The following is a 26,634-nucleotide window of genomic DNA, read 5'->3' as shown; positions in this document are numbered from 1 at the left end:
TTCGATGAATCTTTCTGAAGTTCACCGGCGCTTCCTTTCCTCGATGGCCCTTCCACATCGATGAGATATCGTTGGGTCTCATCGATATTATTTGCACTCCTTAGGGTTTTATGTCGAAGAAGCCTCGGGCTTCGATGACCTTCTATATTTGTTCCATCGAATCTCTTCTTCCATCGAAATCAACATTCCCTGTCGGTGAGCAAACCTCTTGTCTCACTGAAGCCTTTCTCCATCGATAAAGTCGCATCGGTGAAACCAGGCGTATCAGAGGCTCCCCTTTTAGCTTCCTCGAAACCTATTTCCTCATCAACATCTTTTATCGATGGAGCTGCCTTTTGTCTGATCGACATTATTCTTTCAATGGAACATTTCTTTCGGTGAGTCCCTTCTATGTTGCACCGATGGTATTGTCTCCTCGAAGTCCCTTTCCCGTTGATGAAAACTTTATCCGCTTTCCTCGATATCTTTGTCGATGAAATCACTGTCTTCAATGAGTCTTTTCTGAAGTTCGGCGACGCTTCCTTTCTTCGATGGCCCCTCTTTTTCGATGAGACATCGTTGGTCTCATCGATTTTATTTGAACCCGATTATCTTATAGGTTGCTATTGTACCCGCTTGACTTGTGGGCCACAATGATATTAATGAAAATGATGATTTCTTTTAACAATTAGTGGCTACTCCACAGATAATTATTCAAAATGGATGCTCAACAGGCGGCATCACTTATCTTCCTTTAAAATCTCATGTTTCATCGTTACCTTTGTTTCGATGAAACCATCGCCATCGTCCATGAGCCTTGTGGTTTCACCGATCTCCTCATTTTCATCGAAATCTTCATAATTCTTAAGGGCAACCATCTCATTCTCAGATGTTTAAGTATTTCCTCCTTATATTTGATCACTCCTAAATTTAGCTTTTTTAGTATTGCCGCTCTGCTAGGATAAGCTTTAAGACTAGAAGGAGGCAATACCTTACATTAATGAGCATAGGTATATAAACGTGTTGGCACATCTCGTTCCCGGATATATGTGAACATGGATATATAGGTATTATTATTTATGTAGATATTGCCTTCTTTTAGGACTTACACTTACCTAGCTATCTCATCTCTATTTATGGAATTTGCCTCGTTAATATATATTAAGTTTATGCTCTTCGATGGGTAATCACTCTAGCATTATGTTTCTGGAGAATTTTTGAGACTAATATTTTGAGCTATGTATCCTATCAGGTGACCATCCAAGTAGGTATGATATTTTGTATAAGTTGACCTGTTCGGTTTTTCTAACATCCTGGTGAGAGATTTTCTCAAGATTTTGTGCAGCATAAGCAGTAGAGTGGGCTTAACCATGTGTTTAAGGAATAGCAAAAGAACTATTGCCCACAAATGGCAGCATCACCTCAAGAGATGGGCAATCTGCTGCTCAGCTTTTCCCAGAGGATTTTTACATATTATCTTCATTATTTTGGACATGTTCCCGTTGTGATCTTGTATCTCCATTATGTATCGCATTCTTAATTTTTTCTAATCCTTGAGGGATCTGGGCTAGACCGGAGGTTTTCTTCCCTCCATTCTTTCCTACTAATGCCCACACCGAATGCAGGTATATATGTAATTCTATCTATTTTTAAATTAATAAAATTCTTTGGCCTCGGCCTTTTATCGATCAAAATAAAAAAACAATCAATAAACTACTTTTTTTTAATATTTAAGGCCCATTTCTATAGCATACAGATATTGTAGAAACTAAAATAGACTTCAAGACATGAATTGTAGAAATAGATTTTCGTGGTTTATATTCATATTGTTGATTACATTGCACAAAACATACCACAACATAAATAACTAGACGGTAACAGTAGTTAAAATAATAAAATGTCAATTACAATATAGTTTATGACTTTGTACAAAGTCAACCTATAAACGAAGTACAAATTTGCAAAATATAAACAAATTTATTGATATTAATTAAGAATTTCTATATTTTTTAATTTATTTGATATCTTTTATTAATATCCTTTATAGATCATTTTAAAATACCTGTCTTTGTGTTATTATAATAAAAACAGTATTTAATATTTAAGTTGAGATTCAATACAATTCAAATATATTTTTTTAAATAATAAATTTTTATTCTTACCATTAAAAACATTTGTTTCAAAAATAAAAATAAAACAATCATTAAATTTTATTTAACAAAATATTAAAACATCTATATAATTATTTTATTTTTACCTCTAAAAACAAAATAAAAATACTAAATTCTATTTTAAAAAATATTTATATTTATAACATTGAAAACAATAAAAAACAACTTAGTTTTGAAAGTATAAAATCAAACTATATTAATTTTGTATTTCAATTTTAAAAACAAAATAGCAACACCAAATTTTAATGTATTTGAAAAACATGTGATTAATAAGTATGTTAGAATAATAGTAAATTTAAATATTTTAAATATAAATTTTATATAAATAAGACGATAAAATCTACAATCATTGCTTGAAATTTAATAAAATATAAAAAACTTTAGTAAAAAAGCTAAATGTCAACTAGTCGAAGACTATGTCACGAGGTTTGTTCGAGTTTGAGCTGGGCAACAATAAAATTCATGAAATTAGATAAGGAAAACAATTTGAAAAAACAATCATTAAATTCGTCTTATATAAATTAATTTTTTAATTAATCTAACAAAATAATATTTTATTAAATTTAAATATTTTATAATATATTTTAAAATATTATCATAAAATAAGATAAAAATTTTAAACATAAATATTATTACTATATAAATCATAAATGTATTAAAATATAACTTTAATATATATATTTGAAATATTAAATATGCCTATTACAATTTAACATATACATAAATTTACATGACTTTAATATGACTTTGATTTACATATCACGGGAAGACTATAATAAGATTTTAATATACTCGAGTTGAAATGAGGGATTTCTATGTTCGTGCATGGAACTGCCGAAAGGGGGAAAATCTCAATCAAAAATACTTTTCGAATACATACGTTTATTGAGATTTGTTGTGCCCTACCCGCCAGCAACAAAAAAATCCATCTTCAACAAACACAGCTGAATTTTTTTTCACTTTGTGCCATTTAGGGTTCGCATCATTTAGGGTTTGCATTTTTTTCATTTTTTCCTGGCTAATGCCGATTAATCCGACGTTTTTGGCAATTTTGGGGGGAAAACATTGTTGACCATCTTTGACCGATTAAATCCAATTATTTTGGGGAAAAAATCGGCAAACTCTCCGACTGCCGATTAATCGCGTATAATCGCGAATTTTTGCAGGTGTTTGCTTCTTTGGGTGAAACAACCAAGTCAAAGTTTATCTTGACTGTGTAGCAGAGATCAAGGCCAACAAGAGAGTCATTGATGGGCTTGACATTTATGGAAAACATCATGCCATCCACCAAAGGAATGTAAATTGCCTAGCCAAGCTATCTAATCAAAGTTCCACTGTACATAATCATGCCACCTCTTCCATTTGCCTTCATATTAAATATCACATCAACAATATTTACAGCTCTACCTCCCACTATTATTCTTGTGTTAGGAATGTCGTAGAAGAGTAGCAGCTGATCGTTCCAAACAAAGCACATAAGCAGCAACTAGTCATCACAGATGAAGTGCATGAGCAGCAACTGGTCATTCCATATGAAGCACATGAACAGCAACTGGATGTCAAACACATCAAAAACATTGAATAACTTTCATTTATACTTTCAGGTGCATGATTTATGCATCACAATTGTTGCCCACCATTAAAAACACAATGGAAACCTTCTAGAAACCTATCAACCAAATTGGAATCACCCAAGTGTGCTGGATGACAACTCTTAATATATCCACCTACAAAAAATGAACCTAGGACAATGCCACAAGCATTTTGTACCTGAATCCAACTCCGAAACAAATCATAACCTGCTACAAAAGGTTTTTATGGTAATTTGGCAATGTGGCTTCCCCCTTACAAAGGGGGGCTGCAACATACAGCAAACTTTCATACATAGTCCCCAAAACATGTAAGAAAACAGAATCCCAGATTTTCCTACAGGGTTTCCATGTAACCAATAGCATGTTTAGGTAAGATGACCATCAAAAATTAATTTAATGGTCCCCAAAATGCAATATTATTTCATGGAATTTCATTACATCACAGACACACAAGCCTTCTTGCAAATGGAAAGCAGCAAGGAATAAATTTATTAAAAACAATTCTCACCACCATTATAGAATTCATTTAGTTTCTTGTTTTTTAAATATCATGAAACGAATTATATTAAATGACAACAATTAGTTCCTTTATAAATTCAGCAAACCACATGGTGAATTAAAAACATAAATAAAGGTTTAAAATGCAAGGCATGGGTCTCGAGGATAGAAGGACTATGGGCCTAAATTTGGGGATTGTCATGGGGTGGTAGAGGTGGGATTTGGGGGCAAAACCCCCAGCAAGGTTGAGGGGCACAGCACCTTGTGGGGGTCTGCAGGCAAATTAAGGCCTTCAAAGCCATACAAATGTTAATGTTGTGGGCCACTTTCACAATTTTATCACTGTATTTTCTGCAACACCATGTCCTTAGTATTCCTGAAACTTGGAAGTGATTTGGAAAGAGGCTTAGATGCCTACTTATAAGTTTTTTTGTGACTACTTAGAATGTAGGTGGACCAAATGAACCATTAGGGTTAGGGTAAGTGGCACCAGCATCCAAAAACAATTTTGATTTTTTCAAAATGGACTTCTTAAATAAATTGCTTTCAGGAGTGCTAAGACGTATCAGGTGTGGTCAGGAAATGCAAGGGCATCCCCTGAGTGACTTGGAGATATCCCAATGTCTCAATGGTGTCTTTAACACAAGGGGATATCCCAGAAATGTCTCCATGTATTGATGAAGAAGGTGGGACATCGAAGGGACATTTCCTCCAAGTCCTCATCCTAGAAAACACCTAGTTTTAGGGAGGGTGAAGGGGGGCATCCTCACAGAACAGTCCTTATTTTCCTAATAGTGTCAATTCCAAGAATGCTTTTTAAATCATCACCAATTGACTAGAAGTAGAATCAAAGAGAAGAGAAAGACAAGTTAATCATTATACCCATCAGAGCCTCCAGCAAATATTCGTTTTGAATCCAAACTCCATGCAACACACAAAATACGACCTGTCAATTAATACAAAGTAGAGAATCTTATCATCAAATTACAGCCGTCAAAATTAAAAAACTGAAAACAAAACAGAGAATGAAAATTTGTTCAAGCAATAGTATAAAATTTAACACCTTTAACTCTTGGAAATGATTTGTGATATGTTATGTTTTCCTCTGTGTTGCGGACAACATAAATGCGAACACAACCATCATCACATGCAAGAGCTACTTGCTGCTCCACAAAATCATCCCTCTCTTTTTCACTGTCTGATTCATCAGTGGAATTACTATTTATTCCATTTTTATCATCATCATCATCATCTTTATTGTGCTTGATACAAAAAGTTCCTCGTGCCAACAAAGGCTCAGCTGCCATCTGCCAGATTGATCCTCCAAAGGAATCTGAAACTGTCTGCATAAGAACCAATATTTAAGAAAACATCTCCGTAGTCCAGCTCAAAGCAAGCTAATATAAAAATCTCATTCACAAAATCTTCTCTAATATGAATAGATTTCCTCATTCTTGTGATACAAAATATGATAAAATGCTGTATAATGAAAGCACCACGGATATAGTCAAAGCAAAAAGCCTCACAGAAATAAATCACATTGATATCAAAAGTGTGATCTGAAAACTGTGTAAAGTAGAAAAAAAACGTCATTGGAGCAATTTCTGATTGGTTACATCAATATCATAAACCCAATAGCATGAGCCACAGTGAAGACTGTCAAATCAAAATATCAAGAACTAGAAAGCTATAAAGTTGCAAAATGGATGATAATGAAGATATCATCTTCTAAACATTATCTTTAAATACTGCATTCAAATTGTTCTGCTCCAAGAACACGAGCAGCAAAACAAAGAAATAAATCCCTTTAAAGCACATCCTAGAAGCACCATCAGCATCAATGAAGTTGACAGACAGTTGTTTATGAAAGATACTTCTAATTAAAAATAATTAGCCAAACTTGAGAGTAATTAAATTGGAAAGCTGACATTTTACTGCTGTTCCATGAAAGAAATTGTTTTCTAAGCAAGTCACATACATATTTCCAAAACGCAATACATTGCTTTTATTTTGCTTGAAAGATTAATACTTACAACCTTCTCTTTGATTAACTTCATTTTACTTGTAAAAGGACATTAAGTATATTGTATTTGCCATATGGAAAGTTAAAAATCCAATGTAAGACAGTACAGTTGCCCTATGTTGCCATCCTCAACACATTGAGATGGGTTGGTACGTACTCAATCTCAAGTGTGGCTGTAGAACCCTCTATTGAAAGGGGGGCAGATGGCAAAGACCCCCCAAACATACAAAAATAACGATCATAAATTGGAGAATAAGTAAAAACATGCACCTAACAACAACCTAGGTCCTATACATCTAATTTATGTGGCAATGAGCAGCAAAGGTAAGCAGAGTGGCAACACTGAGGCTAGGGTTAGGAAAAATTCAGGCAATGCTCCAATGGATGCTTTTAGAAAAACTGTGAAATCAGTGGCCAAAGGAAAGGGTTCGGTTGAGCACCAAGATGGGAAAATTTGGACAGGCTCAGGTGAAGAGGTCTTCAAGGTTGCTATTGGCAATGTGAATGTTCAGGTTTCAAGCATTGTCCCTTGCATTACCATTTCAGACAATTTGCTTAACCTGGAGGTTCAAAAGCTCAGAAAACAAGCAGACATTGCTAAGTTCGTGGGTATTTGGCCATCTCTGGAGAGGATTCGCACTTGGATAGGGCATAAGTGGAGAGGATCTAATCCGGATGTCAGTTTTTTCGCGCTAGGGTTTTTTAAGATAGTATTTGCTTCGGAAGTGGAGAGAGACAACATTCTCAATGGAGGTCCGTGGTTTATGGGCAACACGGGGTCGTTTATGCGTCCCTGGTCTCCCGGATTTGATCCTCAAAACGAACCAATTTGTGATGTACCTCTTTGGATCAAGCTGAGCAAATTGATGTTGCAGTTGTGGACAGAAGACATCCTACGCCTTGTTGGTAATTCAATTGGAAAATTTGTTTGAAGCGATTTTGTTCCCAGAGGTGGGCGTCCAGCGGCTCATGCTCGCATTTGTGTCAGGGCTGACCTAAGAAAGCCATTAGTTCATTTTGTGCAGCTTTGTTCGACATTGGGAGACACGATGGTTGAAGTTGACTATGAGGGCTTACCGCTTAGATGTTTCAGATGTGGCGCTATCAGGCACCTCACCAGACAATGTGCTGATCAGAGTAAGAGTGAGGCAAGTCAGCAAAGCCCTCCTAGCCTTTACGTGGATCCCGTTGCTGTCCAGGAGCTTCCTATGCGAGCATAGGTGGAAAAGCAAGTTAATGTGCAAGGGGTTAATCAGACATCTGGGTCAGGGAAATCTAAAAAAGATATTAGTTTGGGCCAAGAGGGTTCGGGATCCCAATCAGCTTTTGGGATTTTAGAATTGGGCACTGATAAAATTGGGCCCCTTGATGAATCACCAAATAAAGGCAACAAGGATGATCTTGACAAGGAAGGTAGCGATCCCGAGTCAAAAAAAAGGACAATGCATGGAGTATCCTGACCAGGAGAGCGAAGAAAATGGGTAGCAAGAATATGTTGGCGATAGATACGGGGGCTGCAAACTCTAAAGGTAGGAAATCGAAGACCACAAAGCCAAAATTACAGGCTTTGGAGGATCTGGAAAATGGATCACAACGATCACTGAAAAGTTGTCAATACAGGAGGCGAGCACCTCTCTAATGAAAGTTATTATGAAGATTATCAGTTGGAATGCCCTGGGTCTTAATTCCCCAGATAAGTGTCGTTTGCTTAAGCGACTGATCTCTTTAGAAACTCCTGATATCATTTTTATCCAAGAAACAAAAGTGGATGCTGGCAGATTTAAAGACTTGTTGCCTCGTGTGTGGAAGTCTGGTGACTGTGCTGCTGTGGATGTCGATGCTTCTGCTGGGGGCCTGGCAATTATTTGGACCGGCTTAAGTTTGATTGGGCAAGTTATTGATGAGCACCCTTCGTGTCTCTCTATTAAGTTTAAAAACATCAAGAATGGCATCTGTTTTCTGGCCACAAATGTGTTTGGTCCTAGCTCTGTTCATGGCAGAAAGGGAACCTGGGATCATACTCGGGATTTCAAAAGGACTCGGAGACAAGGAGTTGGTTATAGGTGGTGATTTCAATGCTCTGCTTCCACCCACGCAGAAGACTGGTATCAGAGCCTTATCCGACTCTAGATCTTTGGAATTCAGGAATTTTTGTGAGGACCTTGCTTTAGCTGACATTCTTCCTAAGGTGGGTTGGCACACTTGGAACAATAGAAGAATTGGGGATGAGAATATTCGAAGTCGCTTAGACAGATTTTTTATTTTTTCTAAATGGCTATTGGAGAATGATGGTTTTTCCTCCTCGGTGCTGCAATTTGGTGGATCAGATCATTAGCCAATTGCCTAAGATCAACTTGAACTGGAAACCTAAAGGGATTCCCTTCAAGATGGGATCCTTCTGGTAAAGTTCTTTAATATTGGTGGAGTAAAGGTTTTAAGGGTAACAAACGCTTCATTCTTTGGCAGAAGCCTGCTGAAGTAAGGGAATAGGTGAGAAAGTGGAACAAGGAAGTTATGGGGAACTTGCTTGAAGAGAAATTCAAAATTGAAGAAGAGTTAAAGGCCCTGGAGAAGACAATTGCTGATTCTAGTCTTTGTCAGAATATTAGGGAGCAGGAGAGAGAGCTTCTTCAGAAGCACGAAAGAATTTTAAGAATGGAGGAGAATTTTGATAGCAGAAATCCAGGGTCAAGCGACGGAAGGAGATCGGAATACACGGTTTTTTCACATTGCCACGAATATCAGAAGAGAGCGTAACAAGATTATATTGTTACAAACGCCAACAAGGGTTATTGTGGAAAATATTGCTGTTATTCGAGAAGAAACTAAGACCTATTTTGGCTCACTTTTGGGTGTTTCACACCAGGCAAATATGGAGGATCAAGTCACTCCCCCACATCACATCCCCACTCTTATCACAACAGAACAAAACGACATGATGATTGCTCTGTTTTCTTTTGAGGAAATCAGCAGGCGACCTTCTCTTTGCGGCCTAGGAAAGGCCCCGATCCTCATAGCTTTCAAGCTGAGTTTTTTCAAAGATTTTGGGAGATCGTGGGGGAGGATGTGTGGGCGGCTGCTGAGGAATGTAGGAAGAGGAGGTTAATGATGAAGTCTTGGAACTCTACTTTTATTGTGCTCATCCCTAAGAAGTTGGAAACTAAGTATTTTGATAATATTAGACCTATAGCGCTCTACAATTCCATCTACAAAATTGTTACGAAGGCCATGGCCAGTCGTTTGAAAAGCTGTTTGGACATGATAGTTTGTGATGAACAGAGTGGCTTTCTTAAGGGAAGACAGATTATAGGTGGGATTGTCACGACTCACAAAACGATTCAATCGGTGAAGACAAGGAAAAATGAGGGTATGCTGATTAAGCTGGATATTAACAAGGCTTATGACAGAGTTTCATGGGAATTTTTAATGCAGGTTATGTATAAGTTTGGATTCCACAAAGATTGGTGTGAATTGGTGTTTAGCTACATCTCAGCATCTTTTGTTGTTCTTGTGAATGGTGTGGCTTCGAAGATGTTCAGTGCTGGCAGAGGATTGCGGCAGGGCGACCCCTTGTCCCCTTTTTTGTTTCTTATTCTTGCTGAGTCCTTGGGCAGAGCTTTAAAATGTAAGGCTGCTCTAGGGCATTTGAACAGGCTGTTGGTCTCTAGGGGCATTGGTAATGTTACTCACCTTCAATTCGTGGACGATACCCTCCTTTTTGGTGAAGATATGGCTCAGGAAGCTAGGTGTAACAAAAAAATCTTGGATCTTTATGAAAAGGCCTGCTGGTTAGTTGGTGAACAGTGATAAATCTAGAATTTTCTTTCTGAAAGATAATTGCTTGGAGAAATTAGATGTTCAGCGGGTTCTGGGTTTTGAAGTGGACAAGTTACCAAGTAAGTACTTGGGGATGCCTCTTGTGGTTCAATGGTTGACTTTTGCTGACTGGAGCATTGCTGCGGACAGAGTGCAGGTTTGACAGTAGGATCCTTCTTATTAAGTCATCTTTGGCTGCTATCCCGATTTATACCATAGTTTTAAAACTCGTGGACTCGCCACGGACTCGCGAGTCCATGGGAGCCACGAGTCGACTCGCTAGGACTCGCCTTCTTATTAAGTCATCTTTGGCTGCTATCCCGATTTATACCATAGTTTTAAAACTCGTGGACTCGCCACGGACTCGCGAGTCCATGGGAGCCACGAGTCGACTCGCCAAGGACTCGCGGGGCGAGTCCTAGCGAGTCCTGGCGAGTCTTTTGCAAGGACTCGCGCGAGTCTTTTGCATGGACTCGCGAGTCTTTCAGATGGACTCGCGCAACCCAAAAAAAATGTCATGCAAGCTTTAAAATTGAGTTTACTGTGTGAAAAAATTTGGTCTCTCCGTCAAGATTCATATATGGAATATAACATTTAAGTATAAGAAAGAAGAAAGATTACTTTAAGTTATATTCCATATATACTGTCAGGATGTTTGAGAGTGGTTTCGGACCTCCAGGAGTTATAATGCAAAATCTAGTTTTTGGAGGATTCTTCAATTTTCCAGACTTAGTCAGATTTCAGGATCAGGAAGACATTCCAGACTTAGCCAAATTTCAGGGCATTTGAAGATCAGGATGACATTCCAGACTTTAAGTTATATTCCATATATACTGTCAAGATGTTTGAGAGTGGTTTCGGACCTCCAGGAGTTATAATGCAAAATCTAGTTTTTGGAGGATTCTTCAATTTTCCAGACTTAGTCAAATTTCAAGATCCTTCGGCGATGCCCCTTGACCCCAACTTGGGGGCGTTGCCCCCAAACCCCCGTCGAAAAATATAGGGGGAAATTGCGCCGATGGAAGTAGGGAAAATTTAACCTCCGAGTCTGATTAGGCTCCATATAAAAGCATAATTAGCATTGAAGAAATCTTGGTATTATACATTTTAGAGTTGAAAGTTTGAAACTATGAGTATGTGACATGTGTAATGTTTCAATTATGGCTCTTATGTTCTCTAAATGCATTAATTTCTTTATGTTTTTTTGTAAAACTACGGTTTTTTTTTTGCCGAGTCTTTCACGAGTCCGAGTCCGAGTCCAAATTTTTGGTTTGCCGAGTCCGTGGCGAGTCTGAGTTTTTCAACTATGATTTATACTATGGCAGTGTTTCAAATTCCCAATAAAATTGCAAATATTTTGGAGACAGCTCAACAGTCCTTTCTGTGGGGTGGCAGTGATGACTCATCCAAATACAGCTTGGTCAACTGGTCTGAAGTTTGCAAACCTGTTCGCCTGGGAGGGTTGGGCATAAGAGATTGCATCAGTATGAATCAGGCCTTAGGTGCCAGGCTCACGTGGCACATTTATGATGAGTGCCATCGCACCTGGAGTAAAATTTTGCAGGCTAAGTATCTCGGTAACAATAGAGATAGAATGTTTGGTGATGAGCTCCCCACTGGTTCCAGTGTTTGTGATTTTCTACGATCATGCGCTTGCCTCATTTAAGCCTGATGTTAAATGGAAGTTGGGAAATGGATTTAACATTAGAATCTGGCACGATCCATGGTTGGAAGACAGGGCTTTGAAGGACAAGATCAACCTTTGGCCTTTGGATGGTCATTTTGAAGCAGTGACAAGGGAAAAAGATTGCGATTACATGGTGGATCAGCAAGGCTCTTATAAGTGGAGGAATCTTAATGCCCCGGTGGATGAACTCAAGGCGGTTTGCATCCATATTCAAAGGATGTTGGAGCACTGGCCAATCCCGATGGTAAGAGAGGATGACAAGTATGTATAGGGCTTCAATGGCAGTGGTGGTATCACTGTCAATGAAGCTTATAACCATTATTTTGGTCATGGGTCTGCTAAGAAATCTACCAGCAACATCTGGCATAAGTTTGGTTTACCGAAAGCCAATGCGATCATGTGGATTGCTTGGAGACGCGGAACCTTAACTTGGGATCAGCTGCAGAAGGTTGGGAAAGTTGGTCCTTCCAGATGCATCATGTGCAAGGAAAGGGAAGAGAATAATGAACACCTACTCTTACATTGTTCATTTGCTAGGCATCTTTGGGCTCTTTTTCTCCAGCATTGGGGCCTAGCTTGGGTTTTTCCTGCGAACATCCCTGCATTTATTGATGGTTGGTATTTGAAGATAAAGAATTCTGGGCTAAAGTTTGTCTGGAGGCTGCTCTGGCTATGATTTTGTGGAATATTTGGCTGGAACATAATAGACAGGTGTTTCAAGAGCAAGAGCACGTTATGGATAGAGTTTGGGACAGAATTGAAAGTTCTTTGGCTGAGCTGGGGGAGGTTTGGAAGGACAAAATCAAAGGTATTGTGCAGGATGAGAAACACTGGGCAAGCGCTTGACAAATGTTTAGATGGTTGGGTAGTACTAGTAAGATTGTGAAGAAGAAGCCTAGGGTGAGTTGGGTCTCAAAAGGGAACCCAAGGGAGGCTGGAAGTGGTGGGGTGTTTAGAAATGGGCACAGTTAAATGGTGGGTCTTTATGGAATGGAGACTAACAATGGGGCGGAAGCTAGAACTTTGCTTATAAGTCTGGAACTAGCTTTGAGTAAGGGATGGAATAAATTATGGGTGGAAGGTGATTCAAAGGTGGTTATTGACGCCACAAATGGCAGGAATATTAAATGTTGGTGTCTTGAAGCTATCTTGAGGAAGGTTTGCTCTTCTTTGAAATCATTTGAATGCTATAGATGTTCCCACATTAAGCGTTCAGGTAACAGGGTTGCTGATTCGGCAGCTAATTTTGGAGTGGGATTGTTTGCTCACACGGGAGAGTATTAAGGTTTAGTGGTCTGATTTCCCATTTGTGGTCAGCTGGTGTAGGAAGACATTAAGTCACACCCCCTGAACAGATACTTGGTCCCCTTTATGTTGTTTTACTCAGTATTTGATGGTTGTGCTCATGTTGATTGTGCTTTGGTTCTTATATACAGGAGGCTGATGGCCGTGTTTTCTTTTTCGGTTCCTGGAGCCTATAACCAGGTTTTCTTATAGCAAAAAAAGAAAATCTAGATTCTCCACACTAAAATGCATCCACTTGTTTCCAGGCATCAAGAAGGAACAGAACTTCAGAGCTATAATTTGGGAGATGATTTGGACTACATGCATCATGTGGAAGCGTGTCAATCCAAACACCTCCCCTGCCAAAGAGTCTCTGTGTCTCCAATTGTTGCTTTTCCTTATATCATTAGTAACAAACTTATCTTTGTTTCAATGTAAAAGCATTTCCTTTTATCCTCAAATTGAAAGTGTGCAGCCTTAAGTAAGTGATTTGGATTAAGTGAATTGAAATTTTAAGAATTCATATTCATCTTCACTTGACCTCAGAACATGACATCAACTGCCATTCTGAGCAAGCAACACTATAAAATCTTGCATCAATAGCCAAAACCATCCATTTCTCCTTCACTACCTATTGTAGATATACCTCTTAAATTTTCTAAAATTGTGAGATGTATCACAAACTCATCCAGTGATGTCCTATGACTGCCATTGTCCACCCAATAAGCATTTCCCAACATAACAAATCTCAATTAGAGCATAGTTGGACTACTCGCGACTCAGCTCGACTCACCAAGCCCCTAAGAAAAAAACTCAGCAAAAACTCAGCCACGTAAAAACACGCTTAATTTTAATAAAAAATCAAAGTTACCCCGAGTTTCCAGGACGAGGACAGCAGGGGACGACGGGACGCGTTTCAAGGACGGCAAATTTTTTTGCCAAATTTGGGGATGGCAGGGGACGGCTATATAAAATATAGGAAAATTTCAAAATTCTAAATGTTTATATTAAAACATGGATAAAGCATGCATGCATACATTATATTCATATGAAAACAATAAAAAATGGATATAGCATGTGTATGATACTATGAAAAGTTGAAAACATTTTAGAATGTAAATTCTGAACATACAACATTGTTAATACTCAATAGACAATATGCAATTATGCATTCATAAATCAGAATTTCAATTCATTCACATTGTCAATATGCATATCAATAGACTTGGAGGTTAAATTTTCCCTACTTCTATTGACGCAGTTTCCCCCCATATTTTTCAGCGGGGGTTTGGGGGCAGCGCCCCCAAGGTGGGGTCAAGGGGCATCGCTCCTTGCGGGGTCAAGGGGCAGCGCCCCTTGCGCACTCCCTGTCACGATACAAGGCGGGGTCGAGGGGCACCGCCCCACGAGGCCAAATAAACTTATTCTTTAATAAAGGCGTTGGGTGTTATTTTTCTATTGAGTCGCCGAGTTTGGAGATTTTCTAATCTCTGTGTCAAAATTCCCAAAGGCTACACTGCTGCCATATAGTTTCATTGTCAAAATTGAAAATTATGAATTAAATTAATAAAATTAAAATTTAATTAATGTTATCTTTTAATTTTTTTTATTTTTAATAACAATTTGAATTAATAAGGGCCCTCTATTAGAAAATTTAATTAAAAAATTAAAAATACAACTTTTTAAATTTTTTTAATATTTTTTAAGGGCCTTAGAATGGGGGACGTCTAGCCGTCCCCGGGATGTACGAACGTCCCCCAGAGCTAGGGCAGGTGTCCCCCATTTCGGGGATGTCCCCTCAAAAAACAGGGCAATTTGGGGACGGGGGGAAACGTCCCCTGGCCGTCCCCAAGTCCTCGAAACGTCCCCAGGACAGGGACGGGGGTTTTCAGTTCGGGGACGCGTCCCTGGGTAACTCTGTAAAAAAAGCAATTTTTTTGCAAAATTTAATGAGAAGATGCATCCAATGAATCAATAAATGATAACACAAAAGAAACAAGCTGACTCTAGATATATTTAAATGCAAAGTGTCTACAAAATCGCATCCTCATGAGGAATGTTGATGGCTGGAAGCAAAATAGTAAATAGTTTTTGTAAAACCAAAAGTAAATACGTCATTACAAATTACAATTACAACTTCCTCTTCCCAGCTCTAGCTAAAACTAGGGGAGAGGTAAAACTAGACGGTCTAGTCCTAAAAGTCTGCAGTGGGCGTGATTGTGCCTCCTCGCTCGGTATGGCTAGCTCATCCTCCATCCTGGATGAAGCTATGTCTCCACCTGCTTGTGGCACTGGCAATGACTCCTCATCCTCATCCTCTTCCTCCTCAATGTCATCTAGCGTGAAACCAAACCCACCCCCATCCTCCTCCATAGCTTGCCTCTCCAAATCAGTGTTGTCATCCTCAAAAAACAATGGAGGTTGCTCCTATGATGTCCAATCACTGTGAGGATCTATCTCATCCAAGTCAAGTGGACCACCTGCTACTTCCTCTACCTTGCTTACGAGCAATCGAAGATTATATTGCACAAAGACAAGGTCATTGAGGTGTTTTTGAGCTAGCTTGCTCCTCTTCTTCGTGTTGATGGCTTCAAACAAGTTCTAATTGTGCTCACAACTCAATGAACTACAAGGTTGACATAAGATTCTGAGGGTGAATTTTTTTAGATTTGGGGTATTTCCACCCCAACTTTGCCACCAAGCATCTACAAATTAAAATTAGGTTGAAAGTAGCACCCCTCACCAGGGTCTGCGGGTGACAAAAAGAGGGGTAGAGAGATAGGTCTAGATCTTGGTGGAGATCTACAAACGCGCAATATTTGAAATTTCATCATTCATACTCATAGTTTCAAACTTTCAACTCTAAAATGTATAATACCAGGATTTCTTCAATGCTAATTATGTTGTTATATGGAGCCTAATCAGACTCGGAGGTTAAATTTTCCCTACTTCCATCAGCGCAGTTCCCCCCTATACTTTTTTACGGGGGTTTGGGGGCAGCGCCCCCAAGTTGGGGTCAAAAATACTTTTATTATTTTATAAAGGTGTCGGGTGTTATAAAGTATAAGAAAGGAAAAAGACATATTGAAATGCCACTTATACTTAAATGTTATATTTCATGTGTATATTCTGATGAAGAGAATGAAACTGACCTGAAAAAACAAAAATTGATAATTTTTTGACAAGTTTGGGCCTCTTTTTTAAGTGTAGCCGAGTTTTTGCTGCGAGTTAAAGTCGTAAAAACTCGTAGAGCACAAAAACTCGGCGAGTTTTTGCTCCGAGTTAAAGTCGTAAAAACTCTCAGAGCTCAAAAACTCGGCAAGTTTTTGAAACTCGCCGAGTACTCTGCGAGTGTTCCATCTATGATTATTTTAACAAAATATTATTAGAGTACATTAGTTCCAAAAAAAATATTAGCACTTTCTTCTTTAAATGAACAAAACTAGACATTGGAAGGTATATATCAACGCAAGAAGACATCATTCAAGATGGTGACAGATTGAAGTCATCTTCCAAACAAAATCCAAAATGCAAAACAAGTTTGTGCTTTGCAATGATCCTTAATGCTAGATTTTACAGTATGATTTTCTAGGAACCCTAGATGTATACTGGACTGAAAACATCCAGACCAAAAAAAATGTCATCCATTTCTATAGATAGAATCAAAAAAAAAGATATTATCCATGTCCTGTAAATAAAGATCCAAAAAATCACACAAACAAAAAGCAGATGATAATAACATGCATAGTTGTATAAATTATTATTTATATATTCAAAATAATCATAATATCGTAATCAAGAACTACTAAAACAAATCCTGCTCGCTTTTGCCAGCACCTTTAATGTCCCCAAAACATAGTTGCATCAGCAGTAAGCAGATAGCCTGTTGGACTGAAATGAGAGTGCTACATTTTTTACTCATTCTTTTAATGTGACCCACATATCAGCGAACCTGTACTGAAAACATTCCTGAAACAAACTGTTCCAAAGAACCACTCAGGAGCTTATAAAGAAGTTGTTGACAAACAGAAACTACAAAAAATAATTAGAAAAAAGGCTGATTACTTTAAGCATTAGCCCATACCAATTATAATGGCCAAGTTGGACTTTGAAAGTGAGAAAGTGACAAGCATTTTGAGTTAATATTTTTCAAAACCAAAGATCTAGTTGCAAGGTGATTTCAATTTATAATTCACTTATCTTTTACTCAAAATGATATCCAAGTTGATACTATTTAACAATTTAAGTTAATCCACAAAATTACCAAAGTACAAAATTTATATTAAGTTTCATGTTGTAAGTAATCAGTCATTTTGAATTCTATTACCACAATAAAAGGTTTCATACTTAAGACTACACATGATATTATGACTGTGGCTTCATAGTGGACCCTAAATAGTTTATGTTGTCTAGCATCATGACAGGGCATAATTTTATTTGGTGTTTTGAAGACCCAACAGCCTCTAGGTAGTTTTGCTTCACAACCATACATGCAAAAGATTTCATTGATACATTTTTATGAAGTATTTGCACTACGAAGTCAACTTTCCAGAAGTAGCATAATATTCTGCGTTACACTTGTGTTGATCCAATATTTATAATACATTCACAATCATTTGTATAGAAACATCATATTAATGACTTTTAAATCTCAAGGTACAATTGAATAATATAACAACAAATCAGCTGAATTTTGTCCAAATTTAGAAGACCATGCATATGTTGTCTCTGAAAAGAAATAATTCAGATACAAATAGTATTATCATATAAGTCTCTTTTCTAACTGTTTGTTTAAACTTGAATTTTAATCCAATGAGCCAGATCATCTGACTGTGTATGACCAACTCCTCCAAAAGGGTAAAGTTTCCCAAAAAACGATTACCCCACACACTCTTAAAAATGGCACTATAACCATATGATTAAAAATAAACAAAAACAATATTTTTTCAATTGTTTTCTCAATTCTGAGAAAAGTAATTATTACAATTTATGATATAACTTACCTACTTTAGTTCAAAAAAAAAAAATTACTCTATATCTTAATGATCTGAAATGCCATTGGGGGTCCCAGCTTTGCTGGCCTGAAAAAGGAAACATATAGATGGAATAGAAAGTCCACAGAACATACTTCCAAGCATTTCCATCCTTTTTCTACTGCATTTCTAACTATTATCAATATGAAAATTAAAAGCCATTTTATGATATGCTTTTAATTGGAATTATTTTTTGCATATGTTTTTATGTGCAAAAAACAAAATAGGCGCAATTTTGTCTACATACACATTATTCATATTTGTGTTGACATTTCTGCACCTCTTCGTAACCATTTCCGGGTAACATAGCTATTTATTATCTAGAACCATGCCTACAAGGTAATTCTAGAGAATTAAGGATATCCAGAATTTTGGCAATCTTAAAATTTTCAAATGGTAAGTTAATGTTTCTTTGCCATGACTCCAACAAAGAAAAAGTACCATTGCATCAGTCTTGGTTCCTACTGATGAAAATTCTTACACAGATAGAAAGTCAATCTAGAACCATGTAATTTCCCCACTTTGAAATATAATTTAATAATAAAATTAAAATACAAAAGAATAGAAAAAAATTAATTTAAAATATAAAAGAATATAATTAAAATTTAATTAAGTTAACGAATGATTAAAAGACATGAAATGAAAAGTTGTGACTCCCTCAAGCATGAGATATACAAGGGACAAGAGAACCTCATTTAATAGGGGGAGGGGAAAGAAAGTAAGGAGGAAGGGAGCATTTAAATCAAGGAAAGATTTATGGAAGAAAAAAAGGAATGGGAAGTGGATAAGGAAGTGGCTGCACTCTTTAGAAAGGGTGCTAATTGTGAAAGGTTGTGTTTAATTGCAAAAAGGCATACATAATGAAGAGGTGTGACCTCTCCCTCACATTAGGAGATATAAAGGGAGTGCAAGGAGGGGAAACGGTGAAAGATTCCTCACTAGGTATGGCACCTCGTAAAGATGGTTGAAGACCATTGGTTAAGGACCACATGGGGCCAAGGAGGATAAGGTACTGACCTTGGGCCTAGGGTTGAGGGTCAAGTGCACCCCCTACTATCTCCAAATTGATCAATTGTTGGCATGAGCCAATCATAAGAGCAGAGAAAATTAAAAGTAGGGGAACGTTGTTGGGGTCATCTTCAAGGTATGCCCACCTCATGGTATATGACCAGGGAGTAACATGGGGCCAAAAGGGTACAAAGGTTACTGCCTTTGGGCTTATAGAAAGGATGGACTTCCAAGGCACCCTATCGTGAATGCTCCTTGTGCTCTCTATCATGGTAAATGAGTGCATTAAGAATGTTCGATCATAGAAGTAGTATAGAAGTGGCAAGATTGAGGGGAACGGTTATAGGACACCTCACTAGGTACTCCACCTCATATGGATGGCACAGGCCACATGAGGCCAAGGGAGGGATAAGGTCCGACCTTGGGCCTAGGGTAGAGGATCTCTAGGGCACCCTATCGAGCCATCCTCTCTTAGCCCTTCTATGGTTGAGCCTTCTCAAACTGATTTATGCAATCTTGTGATTAGATCTATAATGCTAATATATGTTTAATGATTTCTAATTAAAAGATCTATTTTATGAATTATGATTGTAAGTGATTCATAACTTGTTTGTAGGATCTCAATCAATGTGAAAGGTATCTCTAACCCTACTTTGTTTCTTATTAAAAATTGTGATCTAGGGCAAAAATTTGGGTATTTGTAATTTGGTGACATTACAAACCAAAAGTCCCAAGATGCAACAGAAATGTCTCAGCCTAAAACTTTGAAAAGCAAGTTCAGTAGCTTGCACAACAAATGATGCCTGCAAGTTATTCAACAAGAACAAACATATAATCTCAAAAACTTTGATCAAATATGCCACACATTACCTTTTGCTCCAAGGAACAAAGGTCCCATTCAGAAATGGTTCCATCTAAAGAAGCTGAAAATAAACGACCAGGTGCACAGGTCCCCAAGCTTGAATGACACCAAACAAGTGACGAAATTACATAGTCTTGTCTTCCTCGAAGAGTCTGCAAAATGACGTAGGTACTTCAGCTTCTAAAATAAAAACCCAATTTGCTTCAAAATTTCTCTCGCACTGACATTTATACAAGCTATTTTAATTTCATATTGCTCATTTCAAAAAGGAAGGTAGCTAATGCAACATGTTCTGCCAGAATCTTACAGATGAAATCTGTGATCTTCATGTTCATGAAGATCACGAGGCAAAATCTTCCAGACCAAAATCAGTAGTTCAAATGTACATATTTCATCATAAAATCTATTATAGCATATAATGAAGTTCTCTTTGTCAGTAGATGGATGATTACATGCAGCTGTGATCAAATGAATCAATATTGCACAATACGTTATCAAACACAGTTCTGTACCTACATGCTAGCACATAATATTTGCCCTATCTAGTCTACTACCAACATGCTAGTACATAATATTTGTGCCATATCTAGTCTGCTATCTGAATGATAGCATGAAATATTTTCCGAATCTAGTTTTCTACCTACATACAAGCACACAATATTTGTGTAATACCTAATAAAAACAGGTACTATGATTTTTAACATGAATATGAAACGGTAAAATGCTTTGTAACTAAGTAGCAGGATAAGCTTGCAAATTTACTGTATATGCTTCAACTTTGCTATCACACATCATATTTAGAGCCTTTAACTAAAGAGTCTGACCTATTTAAAAAAACATTTCAAGAATATCAGTTTATTTGTAAGAATACATATACGCCATTTCTAAATCTGCCAAAATGCTCAAGTATATATCAAATGTCATTTTCCAATTTCCAGTGTTTCTGAATAAACATCAAAATGCAAAACATAACCGTACAAACAAAACCATCAGTACTTGATAACTAGAGGAGTAAGACGCAACCAAAGACAGAAAAAATTATAATAATTTTGCATAAAATTTGGGTTTAGTCTATTAAAACTTTGCACATGGTGGATATAATTTTGGTGCCAAAAGCACATTTTCCACTGCCCTTTAGTGTGTCACTTTGCATTCAGTATATAACTCACTCATGTAAAACTAACCCTCGTCTGATCTCCCTGGTGATGACAATTTTGGACATGTCCAGCCTCTCCAAGTGAGCTGAATCGTCTTTGCCCCAACATTGAAAGAATTGATAAGTTGCCTAATCGCTTTTGAAACACCTATTGACCAGAACTATTACTTTCCCAGCAAATTATTCCAGACACATCACCTGTTTCACATTAAAACTCTTCCAAAAGCAACCTATTACAACATCACATTGTCTAGTAACCATGGTCTAGCAACATGACTGAAATATTTCAATGATACTCTATGTTAGGAATAGGCAATATGGTGGGCCAAAGTACACACATCCCAGAGAAGCAATAACGTAGTCCAAAGTACAGACATCCCAGATAAGAAATATTGTGGTCCAAAGCGTACACATCCCAGATAAGAAATATCATGGACAAATGTACACATGTCCCAGAGGAGCTTTGGCAGAATAGTTATGTCTTGAAAAATAATTCTACGCAGAAAGTATTCTAATCTTAAAGGCTTAATGATATTCAAAGCTTGAGAACTCGACGAAGAAGCAAGTGGAGAGAATTACATACATACCATGCAATGATATACACAACCAAAGTGTATATACAGTTGCCCACCGGCACTGCTAACTGCAGCAAACACTTACTCCAAGTACAATGAATAGGGAACAAACAAAATACTTCAGCCTTGTCTGCTTTCTTCCTTATGATAAACTTCAATCTGATAAAAACCTAATCATAACTTTCTGACCGACTTCATCTTGCTGTTTGTTTATAGGCGTTTAGCAAAAGACCAGACTAGGCAGAGCAGCTGTTCATACATTAATGCCTAAAGCCTGATTCCAACTAACTTCCCCCAGCATCATGCGCACACTGTAATTAAAAGCTAATTTGGGAATAAAATCATCAAAAGATATAACTGTGGAAAGAAGCTGAATATCAAACTCTAAGTCAATATTTAAAATCTTCATACACAGATTGTTCCCAGAAAAATTATTTCTTCCTAATATTTTGGCGGTGGAAATATTAAACCTCCAATTATTCTGTCTGGAAAAAGAAAAACAGGTCTTACTTGGTTTGCAGCTGAGGCATCTAATCTAGGGCATTGAAAACATAAAGATGTTAATTATCATGGACAAGCTAAGACTCTAACCTACAGCATTCTGGTGTATATGCTGTTCATACTGGTGTGATATAGAACTGAAGCTACTGAACCCTTTGCAGTCGAAGCTATGGCCTAATTTCTTTCAACATCTACCTCAAGACACATTCGTGGACTTCGGTCCCAATTTTTCTCTCTGCTGCCATATTTATTTCCAATGGATCACCTAACACCAATTTAGACCATTGAAAACATAAAGATGTTATTTTCCAGGGACCAGCTAAGACTCCAACCTACGTCATTCTGATGCCTGTGCTAATATTATTGGTATGATTTAGAACTGGAGATCCTCACCACTTTACAGCGCAAGGTGTGCCCTAATTCCTGCCAATACCTACCTCAAGACACATTCCTGGACTTTGGTCCCAATCTAGCTCTATCTCTGCTACTATCTTAATTTCCAATGGATCGGCTAAACACTTGTAGCAGGGAACTTCCCATGATCCTGGCGTATGCTCCACCTCTTCGAACCACTGACCCCTTTGTGATTCTGAGAGTGGTCTTTTGTCAGAGATTCCATGCATTTAGACTGGCTTCAAAGTGTTCTCTTTCTCTTTCCTTTTTTTCATCTACTCTTGTTAGATCAGAAAAATAAACAGCCTCTATGTGCACTCATGAGTTCTATTGCAGGATTTTAGCTCAGTCCAAATCCATTGAAATTTGTTTTCTTCTAGTTTGTAGAATAAACTAAACCTATATAGCAAATGAATAAGATCGAATCCATACCAGCAGGCAGTGCCATCCAACGGACCCAGGGGCAACACTCCAGATTTCAATGGAGGCGTCTTCGCGTGCTACTGCGACCAGTGTTTCATCAACACTCGTTGCAAGTGCCACCACCGCTGACGGCTTCCACTCGATAGACCTCACCCTGTGCACCTCCATTGTAACGAACAAAACCACTCCGCAAAAAAATACACTGACTTGCAGTCAGGGGATAGAAAGTCTCCCGTCTTTGCCAAAAAGCCAAGCAAAACCTTGCTGCGGAAAACACCCTGAATACAAAGGTTTTAATTTTTTGAAATATTAAGGTCTGCTGATCTCCTTCAGTATGGCTCGAATACCAGTAGGCACTTGAGCGCCTTAACAACCAACGATTCCTAAGTGGTTCTGGAATGACGGATTTCCAGCTTGAGCGTAAAATATGAAAGGGTATTTTGAAGAGAACTCTTGAGATTGTATGGGGATACCAATGGATAAAGAGATTTGATTTCAGGGACTCTGGAGTTTTGAGATTTGGCGAGGAGTAATTTTGTCGAAATGGCGGCCATAGCGGCTTCAGAGCATCCACGGTTTTATTCGGTAGAGGGGTTTATGCAGATTTATTAGTAGCCCGCGTTTCCACAGGTAAAATGAAATTTTAGGGCTCCGAGTGGATTTCCTCTTTCTAATAATTTGGTTTGAAGGTTCGAATTTTGGTGGATAGTCTAATTAAGGAACTTACTGCCATTCTAACTAATTTCTCTTAATCAATCTCTTTTTTATTTTTTTAGCATTATTTTGATATAGAACAAAATAGAGAAGATTTATGATGAAGTGATTTTTTGAATGAAAAAGAAAATAATTATTTTTTTTCAAATAGGATTGAGTGCTTGGTTTGATTTGTGAGAGTTATCTAGGGTAGGCATAAGGTCTCAAGGTCTAGTCTCAAGGTCTAGTCTATCATCAATCAAGTTAGAAAGTTTATCTAGCATACTACAATTTATAGGAGGGCTACTCGATTACTACAGTATAAAAATAATAATAATATTTTTTCAAATAAATAAATAATTTATCTTAGAATTAATGAGTTAGAATTGTATCAAATAAAATTAAACAATAGTATTTAGTTATAATTCTAATAAAGATAATGTTATACTAGATATTATGATTAATTTGATAATTGATCAAATCTTTTGTGATATTAGATAAACTTGTAAGAATTTTAAACTTTATATTTGATATCCAGTTCACTTATGTAGTGATGGAATTGACCTTCACACTAAGTAGATCTAAACTTCATTGATTTAGGTGTCAATAACTTGTTCATCTCTGTATGGTATGAAAAGGGAATTGAGTAGGGACTAAGACCAAGATTCACTTTCACACCAACATTAAAATACGAAATCACCTAAAGGAGTGATCGTGTTTGACTAGCTCTTGTAAAAGAGAGTCAAATGACACTTCTAGGGTTTCTATTCTTTTGTTGCTTTAGAAAGTGAATGAACTTTAGAAATAGGTTGAGGTAATGAAAAACTATGACTAAAGTATGAAGTAAATGAACACTTGTGTTGTTGTAGCTGACTAATAAACACACTGAAATGTTTTAATAGACACATAAATGAATGGGAAACTTTACTATGACCTATAACTACAATTTGAGGCTAAATCTACAAGCTCAAGATGCTCAAAACACCCTAGTCTTCTGAGTATGAGCCACTTTCTGAAAATTTGTGCCCTGAGACTACCAGTAACCTATTTGCAAAATCTGGTGAAAAAGTATGAGGACAAGGATGCCCTGATCAATCCTGGTCCAAACAGGGGTGCCTCGATCGCCTTGGTCTCGGAAAATCATGTCCAAATTCTGGATACAGGCCTGTACCAACTTCTTGACGTTGTTTTGGGCTTCCTGCCTCTGACAAGTACCTATAGCTACACCTGCAAGATGAAAAATGATATGGTGGTGGCTATATAAGGGCTTGCCTTGGTCAACCCCTTGTTTTGGTGATTTCTACTTCCACAAATAGTCCATATTAAAATTTGAATAATTTGTATGCTCGTGAATCTTAAGTGTGTCTAAGATTGCCTTGAGCTAAACTGTTTAATATGCAAACTAGAGCCCTTCTCAAATGTATTGGAGTGAAACCCTAAATGATGATGATTGAATTGAAAATTCTTGAAATCGCACAATTAGAATGTAGATCCAAAGCAATAGTGTAAGTTTGAAACTAGATATGATGTAGATTTGAAGCTCAATGACAGAAATATAAGAAGAACAAGAAATAATACCAAATCCCTTGAGAAGAGATACAAGTCAATCATCAGTCAATGATTCCATATCATCTTCCAATGTCTTTTGAAGCTTCCATGGTTGAATGAATGTTGATGAAGAATTGATTTATTTGTAGATCTAAGACTTCCTTAAAATAGCACCTTCACTTCCTTAGGATACCTTCAATTGCACAATTGTTGCTCTCCAAAAATGCCCAAAAAATTATCACCAATGAGGAAATGAATTGCCTTATATGAAACCAAAGGTTTGAATTTAATGAAAAGTTGACCTAGATTTATTATTTATTCACACAAAGTATGATTTGAATTGGTTAGGACCGTTAAATTATCCTCTTGAAATTTAGAGAAAAAAGTGTGGGACCAAGGGGGTGTGACCATCCTAGTCTCAATAACTTTATCCTAAATTTCTATGGATGCAAGATAATAAGTTTCTAATGCCAGTTATAGCTTGGTGGCTCAAACGATGATGTATAAATATGTGAAATATATTTTGAGAGTTGAAATTGGGCTAGGATTAAGGATAAATTAGGATATAATGATAAAGGGGCACACCTAGGATCAAGGACCTAATTTATAGAGTGATGTAATTTGAATTAATAAGGACCTAGATTTAATCAATTAATTATTTATACATGTGGAAGCCTTATAGTGCATAGTATAACGAGATGCTAACATAAGTGTTAAGTGAGCATGGAATTAGACACCCTGCTTACTTAAGGTGTACAATTTATGATGCTACATTTAGCCCCCACTTTAGTGATCACATGACACTACATGCATGTGCAAGCTAAACTACATAAAAGTAAACATTCAAATAAAAAGGATATTTTCATAAGTGTCAAACAAAGGCCCCCGATGTAGCAGTGCCTACAATACAACATTAGGAACTGCATTCTGCAAAACCACTTTGTTAGTTAAAATCCAAAAATCTCCTAAAATACTTACTAAGAGTGATGAAATTTGAGGGTAGTTATATGCCCCTCTGCTTCTACTTGCTTATTGAGAGGTAGAAATGGGGTATTATGTTTACCACTTTAAACTATAAAAGATGGGTTATGGTGAATTCTCAAGCAATGAGGTCAGATACAAAGTTAAATCTACTTGACGGACATTTGAAAATGAAGAGAACTTAATCATGATTCTAACATAACAAACGACATGAAAATCAGAGTTCTCTAGCTCAAGATATAAGATGATAAGTAAAACATAGGAAATTAGGGTTTTGAAAGAACTTACCTTAAATAGCATGGATTCCATGGGCTAGCAAGTTGTGTTATGTTAGGTAATCCATAGGAAAGAGAAAAAGGGGATATGGATACACACCTTCATCACCAAGGAGATATCCTTTAAGTAAAAATG

At 37.2% G+C, this 26,634-nt stretch overlaps 1 protein-coding gene across 1 annotated transcript in view; it reads right to left on the bottom strand.

The window, feature by feature from the left end:
- LOC131071424 (WD repeat-containing protein PCN) overlaps window positions 1-23,670 on the bottom strand; it is a 64,646-nt gene extending 40,976 nt beyond the window's left edge. Inside the window, exons 1-4 of the mRNA XM_058007248.2 lie at window positions 23,011-23,670; window positions 19,962-20,105; window positions 5,304-5,583; window positions 5,123-5,186 (exon numbers count right to left, since the gene is read on the bottom strand). Of these exons, the coding sequence (XP_057863231.2) occupies window positions 5,123-5,186; window positions 5,304-5,583; window positions 19,962-20,105; window positions 23,011-23,169 (647 nt within the window). The 5' untranslated portion in view covers window positions 23,170-23,670. The remainder of the gene's footprint in view (window positions 1-5,122; window positions 5,187-5,303; window positions 5,584-19,961; window positions 20,106-23,010) is intronic.
- Window positions 23,671-26,634: the final 2,964 nt, after the last annotated feature.

Source organism: Cryptomeria japonica, chromosome 6 (genome assembly GCF_030272615.1).
Source record: "Cryptomeria japonica chromosome 6, Sugi_1.0, whole genome shotgun sequence".
Classification (NCBI taxonomy): Eukaryota; Viridiplantae; Streptophyta; class Pinopsida; order Cupressales; family Cupressaceae; genus Cryptomeria; species Cryptomeria japonica.
Note: the sequence above shows the minus strand (reverse complement) of the source record. Positions and strands in the feature narration are given on the sequence as shown.